The sequence below is a fragment of the Stigmatopora nigra genome, chromosome 4 (assembly GCF_051989575.1).
Source record: "Stigmatopora nigra isolate UIUO_SnigA chromosome 4, RoL_Snig_1.1, whole genome shotgun sequence".
Lineage (NCBI taxonomy): Eukaryota > Metazoa > Chordata > Actinopteri > Syngnathiformes > Syngnathidae > Stigmatopora > Stigmatopora nigra.
In genome coordinates, this window is record NC_135511.1 from 17,892,137 (window position 1) to 17,902,191 (window position 10,055).

The following is a 10,055-nucleotide window of genomic DNA, read 5'->3' on the forward strand; positions in this document are numbered from 1 at the left end:
TAAGTAAGTAGTCCACATAAGTAAGTAGTCCACATAAGTAAGTAGTCCACATAAGTAAGTAGTCCACATAAGTAAGTAGTCCACATAAGTAAGTAGTCCACATAAGTAAGTAGTCAACATAAGTAAGTAGTCAACATAAGTAAGTAGTCAACATAAGTAAATAGTCAACATAAGTAAGTAGCCAACATAAGTAAGTAGTCAGGTACATAAAGTGATACCTGTGGTTAGCAGCCTATGGACTTCTCAGCACCCCATCCAGTCCACTTCCTACAAACGGGCAGCTTTTTACACACACCCCTGGTGTAGCTGAGGGTTTTACTTAACTATTGTAATTTTGGTGTCACTTCTGACTCCCCTCTAATGTTATAATGTAAGCAACAAGAAAAGAAAGTGTGCTTGTAAAAGTCAGTGCGGGACTTTAATCATGTCCTCTTCCACGTGGAGCTCATCCATGAAAATATCCTCCGGGAAGATGGAGATCAGAGGCAGAGCGAGGGGGCGCCGTTAACAAGCTCACTCGCCGGCCTGCTGGCTGTCTGACTGCCGTTAATCAAAATTCACGAGATGGTTGCACGCTGAGCGGCGACTTCAATCTCGCTTTCTTCTTTCGGCACTGCCACGTCCGCAATTGTCGTCCATCAAAATGCCTGACGAGTTTATGACAAAATGTTCTGGTAACGAAACAGTGTCGTCCATTTTATTTACACCAAAACGGGGCTGTGTTTTCCCGCAGGGCCAGGCTAAAGTCAGGCGTGCCGGCCAATGTTGTGACGAGTGTGCCCCTACCCGAGGAAGCTGCCTTTACCAGAACATCGTACGTTACCACGGCGACATGTGGAACGCTAGCGGCTGTGAATTCTGCGCTTGTAGCCGCGGTCAAGTTCTCTGCCACAAGGTGGAGTGTCAACGCCTACACTGTCCAAGGGTAAGGGTTTTATTTTTCGACCTTTTTAATATTCATAGCCATATTCATAACTGTTCATAGTTTGGCTAAGATGGACAACTTTTTTTTGTTAAGATGTACTTGGTAAAGTGCCAGTTTATAGAAGGATGGTTACATTTTGAGTTGGTTTGCTAGTAGTAAGTTAGACTTTTTTTTTAAATTTACAGGTTGGTTCGGCTTGTGACTTATAATGAATGTTATGTTAGGTTATGTTATTTCAGGTTAGGTTAGGTTATGTTATTTCAGGTTATGGTTATGGTAGGTTATGTTAGGTTAGGTTATGGTAGGTTATGGTAGGTTATGGTAGGTTAGGCTAGGTATGGTTGTGGTAGGCTAGGCTAGGTTATGGTAGGTTAGGCTTGGTTAGGTTGTGGTTGGTTAGGCTAGGTTAGGTTAGGGTTTGTTAGGCTAGGTTAGTTTAGGTTAGGTTATGGTAGGTTATGTTATGTTATGCTATGTTATGCTATGTTATGCTATGTTATGCTATGTTATGCTATGTTATGCTATGTTATGCTATGTTATGCTATGTTATGCTATGCAATGTTATGCTATGTTATGCTATGCTATGTTATGATATGTTATGCTATGTTATGCTATGTTATGCTATGCTACGTTATGTTATGCAATGCTATGTTATGCTATGTTATGTTTTTTTATGGTATAGGCTATCCAAAATAGGTTATTATTATTACTTTAAGATATAATATTATTATTACTTTAAGATATAATATTTTTTTTTGTTAGTTTTGGTTAGGTAGTTTATTGTGTAGTAGTTCATGTTTTGGGGTTGGTCAGCTCGCTTGGTTACGTAGCTGGTCGACTTAGTTGACTGGAATGTGGAAATTTGCTCGCTTGGCGGTTGAACGCTTGATTAGCCGTTCGATTAACATCAAACGACTTTAAGAGTCCGTGTGAAGGATTAACGGGATTGCTGAGCATATTTGCTACTCCTATGAAATATTTCATTTAAGTTACCTTTCAAGAGCGGAGGTCAAGTCGTGTCAATGGAATGTTAATAGTCTTTCAATTGTGTTTCCGGGGAGATTAAACATCATGAATACTTTTGGCTTTCATGGAAAGATAATGTGAACCTTTATGAAGGTCAGAAATGAATCATTTGCTTTCAAAGCGCTTTTCTACTTTCATCATACCTAAATATATTGCACACCACATCAATTGCGCCAATTTACAAAACACCGATTTTCCCATAAAAGCCAAGGATTTAAAATAAAATACTTTAAACATTTTCCACATTTAATAACATATCCATAGTCCATGTTCAAAATAATGTGTCCTATTCATACATTTTCTGAACCGCCTAGCCTCACAAAAGTTGCAGGGGGTGCTGGAGCCTATCCCAGCCCAACTATGGGTACCAGTCAGGGGGAGGGGGAGGGGCATCCTGATGGGTGGCCAGCCAATCGTAGCCTTTTGCTACCCATATGATTCTCTCTAATGATGTCATTAATCATGAATGTGTTTAATCTTATTGACTTGGCAACTTGAGGAAGGTCAACTTTATATTTTAATAATTAGCTAATTTACATTTTTTTTTTCTATTGTGTGTGTGTGGTTTTTTTTTAGGGATCAGAACTTGTTCATACACCAGGAATGTGCTGCCCAAAGTGTTCCTATGAAAAAACACCATGTTTGTATCAAGGACAATCATACAAGGTACAACAAATAATGAGTGATTTAAAAACAAAATGATATATTTTTTGTTATTTATTGAGTATCTTTGTTTTTCTGGCAGGATTCCAGTCGCTGGACCGACAGCAGCTGCCGCGAGTGCGAATGCCGCAACTCCCGGGTGACTTGCTACCTGCCGACCTGCCCGACATGCCCGCCGGGCACCTTGCTGGTCGCCCAGGAGGGACAATGCTGCCCCCAGTGTCATCAAGGTGAGCGCAGTGTGTGTTTGTCACTACGTGTGCGTGATAAAGTATAGTAATACAAAGGCCCGGCATACAAGTAATTTGAGATAGTGTGAATATTCCGAGTACATTTTTTCCCTGAGACACGAGACAAGCCGTTAGCCGCTACAGTCCGTCTCAAAGGTAAAGAACTCCATACAATACCAATACAAAAAAAAAATCATTACCACTAGAGAGGTATCTAGATTTACATTAGATTAGATAACATTATATTTAGATTAGATTTAGAATAGATTAGTTTAGATTTAGATTAGATTTAGATTCAGATTAGATTTGGATTTAGATCTAAATTTGGATTTGGATTTGGATTTGTATTCTGATTTGGATTTGTATTCTGATTTGGATTTGGATTCTGATTAGGATTTAGATTCTGATTTGGATTTAGATTCTGATTTGGATTTAGATTTCGATTGGATTCATATTCAGATTGGATTCAGATTCAGATTGGATTCAGATTCAGATTGGGTTCACATTCGGATTGGGTTCACATTCGGATTTGATTCAGATTCAGATTGGATTCAGATTCAGATTGGATTCAGATTCAGATTGGATTCAGATTCAGATTGGATTCAGATTCAGATTGGATTCAGAATCAGATTGGATTCAAATTCAGATTCAGATTAGATTTATATTAGATTTGATGAGATTTAGATTCAGATTAGATTAATATTAGATCTGATCAGATAAGATTACAATTAGATCCAGATTCATATTTAGATTCCAATTTCAGATTCAGATGAGATTACAATTAAATTAGATTACAATTAGATTAGTTTGATTTAGATTTAGATTCTGATTTAGATTCTGATTTAGATTCTGATTTAGATTCAGATTTAGATTCTGATTTAGATTCTGATTTAGATTCTGATTTAGATTCTGATTTAGATTCTGATTTAGATTCTGATTTAGATTCTGATTTAGATTCTGATTTAGATTCTGATTTAGATTCTGTTTTAGATTCTGTTTTAGATTCATATTTAGATTAGATCAGATAAATATGTATTTAGTTATTTTATGAGATATGAGTACATTGACACACAAGCTCGTATCTCAAGGTATTTCTGTGTGGTCTGTTAAATTGACTTTGACAGTTAAAGGTGACATCCCCTTTCCCCCCTCCCCGTCTGTTCTCCGCGGACATTTTGCTATGCAAACGAACCGCGGTGATGAATGACGATGAGGCTTTTAAGGGCCACGCAGCCGTCGGAGATATCGGCGCCGCATAAAACTCCGGGGGAATTTTCAGCCGCGCGTCCTGGGATTAGTTTGACTTTACATATTTGCTGTTTGCGCAGTAAATGTGCTGATTTCCCGCATCGACAACAAGACCTGACCGAGCGAACCGCCACGCCGCTCTTGAAGGCAACGCAAGCAGCTTTAGGAGGCTACAAATAATCAGTCAGAAGGATTTTGAGTTGCAAAAAAATATATATTTCAGACTTTTGTTCACCTGACTCATGTTGTTTGAGTTTCTCGGGGGGGCAGAATTATTATTATTTTTTGACAGCTGAGAAAAATATTACTTTATAGAAGTGCTAAATCAGGAATGTCAAACTCACGTCTTCCCTTTAAACCTTTTCTTTTTATTTAAAAATAGTATACTATTATATTATTATTTAATATATATATATGACATTTTTTTTAAATATACTTTTTTCAGCATGGATTTTCATGTTTTTATGCTAATTGCGATAAGTGAAGGCGCGATAATCGAGGGAAGACTGTGAAACAGGTTATCTTTTAATATATGTATATATATAATTTTCTTTTTTTTTAAATTAATGTTAAAAAAATTGTGTAAAAAAACATAAAATATTCAGCTAATTTTTTTACATTTAAAAATAAATAAATTTATGACTAAAAACCAAAGTAAAAAAATTAAATAATTATTTTTGGGGATTAAAAATATATTTATTTTTTTAAAAGGGGAAAACTATACATATTGCCTGTGCAAATATAATTTAATTTAGCACACCTGTGTTCTGAATAACACATTAACACAAAAAAACATTATTCCTGTTTATTTTATATTATTATTTTCTATAAAACACATTACTACAACAATTTTATGACACATTTTCTCATAACCACATAGCACTTTCTAGTAAGTACACATTTCACCCAATATTTTCACGTTTATAGAATTTTTATACAGTAATTTTAACTGCAGCACATTCATAAAAGTGCATCAAACTAACAAGATAGTTTTAACGTGCTTAATCTGCTAAAAAAATGTGTTTTATGTGAGTTTGCATATATAAAAGGAATCTTATCAGGTTTTGAATGGAATGCTTTGAATATTAGGAGTGTGTACATGTATGTGTGTACATGTGTGTGTGTGTGTGTGTGTGTGTGCATGTGTGTGTGTGCATATGTGTGTGTGTGTGTGTGCATGTGTGTGTGCATGTGTGTGTGTGCATATGTGTGTGTGTGCATGTGCCTGTGCGTGTGTGTGTGTGTGTGTGTGTGTGTGTGTGTGCATGTGCCTGTGCGTGTGTGTGTGTGTGTGTGCATGTGCCTGTGCGTGTGTGTGTGTGTGTGTGTGTGTGTGTGTGTGTGTGTGTGTGTGTGTTAGCACCTGCTTCCTCTTTGAGGACTATCCAAAAAGTGTAAATAACCTTAGTGAGAGACAGGTATGTCTGTGTGTGTGTGTGTGTGTGTGTGTGTGTGTGTTATGGGAGTTAGAGAAGAGCTGGCGGTAGGGGATAAAGAAAAGGACGATGGTGGGTAGAGTTGATGCTAGAGATAAAACACACACACACACACACACACACAAAAAGGCAATTGTCCTTGAGGAGAAAGAGGAGGGAGGGGCCAACTAGGCCAGGCAGCCTGTGCTTTTGCTACGCTCCGGTTAGCATCGCATTGCACGGCTAGCACTAAACTTGCTTTTAAGATATCATATAATATGGCAATATTAGTAGGTCATGTGACCCACAATCTGCTGGGATGTCTTGACAGATTTTATTTCTTTTATGATTCCAGTGGAGGAATAAGAGGAATGTAGTTGTACCTTGAGATATGAGCTTAAAGTGTTCCGTATGTTGAGTTACTCGTAACTCAAATGAATGTTTCCCATAGGAATGAATTAAAAACTGATTAATTTGTTCTGGCCATTGGAAAAAAAACACCAAAAAATGGATATTGGATTGGAAAAACATTTTGATTTTTAGTAATTTGACATCTATTAATAAAGTTACTAATAACTAGTGGTTATTATGATGTTTATTAGTACTAAAATTAGAGACTTTGCATGGTAACGCACTTGTAACATAAAATAAACAAATTGAAATGAACTTGGATTACGATGCAGACACTTTAAAAAATAAATTTAATCTAACCTTACACTAAATTTAATTCTAATTTGGTTTGACATTTTGATACCTTTCTTGGCTCTATTGGCTCCGCCTCCATCCTTTTCTAAAATCTTAAAAATATATATAAAAAGCTAAAATAAACATTGTTTTAGATCTATTTTAATCCACTTCCTAAATTTCCTGATTTTCCCCCTTTTTAAATCAATAATTGTATTTTTTTTCAGTTCAAAAATAATTTTGTAAAATCTAAAAATATATTTAAAAAAAGCTAAAATAAACATTGTTTTAGATCTATAAAAAACTGAATATTCAGGGCTTTTTATCCAGTTCTTTTAATCCATTCATAAAAATAAAAAAATCTAAATATTATATCCACATTGATCACAATTTAAAAACAACTTGAATAAAGAGCACCAATCAGTAAAGCGTTCGATATTCTTCCCCACGTTCAAACATTACCACGTGAACAACAAGCGTGTTAGAAGCAAATCCTTTAACGACCAATGAGGACGGCCGCTAATCTGGCGAATAAATCATCTCCTCGCCGGTTAAGCGTTAGAAAGATTTCCCCGCGTTGTTTATTCGCCATAATGAGGCCCCCCGTTTAACCGTTGAGGAGCTAGCTACATTTCAAAGCCGCTAATAACTCATAAAACCAAATAAGATGGGATAATTATGTTGACGTTCTGGTGTGGTCATGATTGAGGGCTCAATTCCTCCCACTGGAAATAATTAGGTAAGTAGCAAAAGGAAGAAAAACATAATAATACCGATAAAATAATGCGCTATAGCCAACTAGCATGTTCGAAACAATTAGCGAAATGTGTAGTTAGCGTGACATTGCATTTGCTGGAATTTGATTACAGGCAGTTTTTACCATACAGTACAGTGGGACCTTGACATAAGAGTGCCCTGACATACGAGAAATTTGAGATATGAGTTAAAAATTACTTTTAGTTAGCGCGAATGGTGAGCAATTGCTAATATGAGAGGAGTATACAGTGTTCCCTCGCTACTTCACGGCTCAGCTATCGCGGACTCAGAGCTTCACAGATTTTTGGGGAAAAAAAAAAATAATACAAATATTACATTGAAACAACATATTTTACAGTTTTTTGTTATAACATGAATTTCACTCTCTCTACACATATTCTGTATGGTCTACTGTAAACAGGGGGGTAAAAAATAAAATAAAATAAAAATAAAATAAGAAATAAATTAAAAATATTTTTTAAAAAATTAAAAAATATTTTTAAAAAATTTAAAAAATATTTTTAAAAAATTTAAAAAATATTTTTTTTTGAATTAAATTCAAATTAAGCATTTTTGAAGGGGAATCCCTACTTCTGGTTCGTGAGCCGCTTTAACGTGAACTTGCATGTTTATTTGCTTGGGTGCTAATAGGCATTAGCAAAGATTAGCATTTCAAATAAGCGCTGCTAGCATTTCAAATTAGCATTGTTAGCGTAAACTTTTCAATTACTTCCATTTCAGGCTTCTTTTACCATAAAAATGTTAAATCTGAGCATTTGAAGGTCGACTTTTAATGCCTGTTTTGAATGAAAGTTCTGTTTTCCTATTAAGATTTATAGCGGAAGTTTGAAAGGTTTGAATTTTATGATTCCTCATTAGTCTAGCGATGACACAAAAGTGACAAGAAGAAATCAGGTGTCAACGTGGCCTTTTACTTTGTCATTTGTTAGCGACAAATTGTCACATGAGATCATTTGGGATTCATTACGTGTCGTGTTTTTAATTTTGTGCTCGGGCAGTGCCGAAAAAATTGTCAGTTGTTGATAAGCAATGTTGCAAAGATTGGGGAGAGTAAACAAAAATGTCACTCAAGAAAAAAATAGTGTTTTGTCAAATTTAATATTACTCAGGTAAAAGTAGTCAACCAAAAATGTACTTGAATAAAAAAGTATTCAGATTATTTATTTGTTCATGTAATCTACATGAACTGCTATTATTATACTGTATGTATGTTATATGTTATTTTATGACCATATTTGGGCCACCCTAAAAAAGAACCTGGGTAGTATGTCAAAAATCCCTTTCAAAAATTGTTTTATTTTAATTTTATAGTCTTTTATTGTGACTTAATTTTTTTATTTGAATTTTTTTAGTCATTTATTGTGACTTAATTTTTTTTATTTGAATTTTTTTTAGTCATTTATTGGGACTTAATTTTTTTTATTTGAATTTTTTTAGTCATTTATTGTGACTTAATTTTTTTTATTTGAATTTTTTTAGTCATTTATTGCTACTTAAAAAAATTATCCTATTTTTTTGGTCTTTTATTGTAAATTAATGTCACCAACACCCTCTTATTTTGTTTTTTTTTTAGCCTATAGTTCTCTAAAAAAATATGTTTTCAGCAGATGCTTATTTAGCCTTTTGTTCCCCATAATAAAGTTATTTTTATATTTTGTTTGTTTTTGGTTTATGAATTTAAAAAAAAAAATGCCCTCTAAAAATGCGACTTATACTCCAGTGCGACTCATGAATAATTTTCTGGTCTTTACTGTGTATTCGTTGGCCGGTGCGACTTATAGACCAAAAAACATAGTAGTTGGTTGTTTGTTTTATGGGTAAATAATTGATTTGGTTATTTTGGTTCCAGTTCCATGTGACGCCGACTGTCAATCATGTTCCGGAACACCCGATCACTGCGACAGCTGCAAGGACCCGAGAGCTGTCCTCCATCTTGCCCGATGTCTTTTGATTTGTCCAGACGGCTTTTTTGCAGACGGAGCAAAGTGTGCAGGTATTTTTTTTATATCTAATTTCACCCCAAAAAAGTCTATTGCTGTCAATGGCAGTCAAACAATATGACTCAATGCCTTAAAAGGATAAAAAATACGAACATTCAACCCACCAGGATTCAAACCTTTGACCTCAAAACTGTGAGGCGACGTGCCAACCACTTCTACATCGCATCACCCAAAAAATAGCACATTTATGTATATTAATTATTCTTTTTTCATGGTTTCGCGGGCCACTTTAACGTCAACTTGATTTCCGTGGACCATTTTAGATATAATATTTATATATATTTTTTTATAAATGGATTAAATAAACTTGATTAAAGGGGCTGAATTTTCAGTTTTTTATAGATCTAAAACAATGCTTATTTTAGCTTTTTTTAAATATATTTTTAGATTTTACAAAAATAATTTTGAACTAAAAACTCAAAAATATGATTAAAAAAATGACAATTATTGATTTAAAAGGGAAAAATTAGGAAATTTAATATACATCTATACTTTTCACTTTAATTTGATCCTAAAACAGAAAGTCAGCACTCATCATTTACTTTCCCGGGCCACATAAAATGATGCGGAGGGCAAGATTTTGGCCCCCGGACCGCCACTTTGACACACGTGGTCTAGGTTTTTATTTTTTTTATGATAACTGAAAGTGTAGAAGTCCATGATGACAACCCACACGCGTCCACTTCAAACTTGTGACTTTTACGAGTCCTTTAAATCGTCTTTTTTATCGGCTATACTATCTTCGGCTGGCCGCCGCCGGCGTCGTTGATAGGATTTCAAATTTAGTAGTCAACAAAGTTCACTTTTTTTATTGTTAAGACGTTTTTTTTTTTTTTTTTGCAGGTCGCCACCAAAAAGTGCATTCCCACTATTTCAAAAACTGACATTTACTCGGCAACAACTTTAGGTAGAAAAGACAGAATCTGCTTACGTCAGAAAAGAGAAAAAAAATGTCCTGAAATGAACTACTGCCTCGAAAAAGAGAATTTATGAATAATATTCCACTTTTATTCTTGAAAGCGTTCATTAAAGTGTTGATTTTTTAAGACGGGAAAAACATTCGAAAACAAGTTTACTAGTATATTTT

General features: G+C 34.7%; 1 protein-coding gene across 1 annotated transcript in view; it reads left to right on the forward strand.

Moving 5' to 3' along the window:
* fras1 (Fraser extracellular matrix complex subunit 1) overlaps nucleotides 1-10,055 on the forward strand; it is a 109,976-nt gene that overhangs the window by 40,878 nt on the left and 59,043 nt on the right. The window contains exons 9-12 of the mRNA XM_077715544.1: nucleotides 734-925; nucleotides 2,528-2,617; nucleotides 2,697-2,844; nucleotides 8,818-8,961. Coding sequence (XP_077571670.1) covers nucleotides 734-925; nucleotides 2,528-2,617; nucleotides 2,697-2,844; nucleotides 8,818-8,961 — 574 coding nt within the window. The remainder of the gene's footprint in view (nucleotides 1-733; nucleotides 926-2,527; nucleotides 2,618-2,696; nucleotides 2,845-8,817; nucleotides 8,962-10,055) is intronic.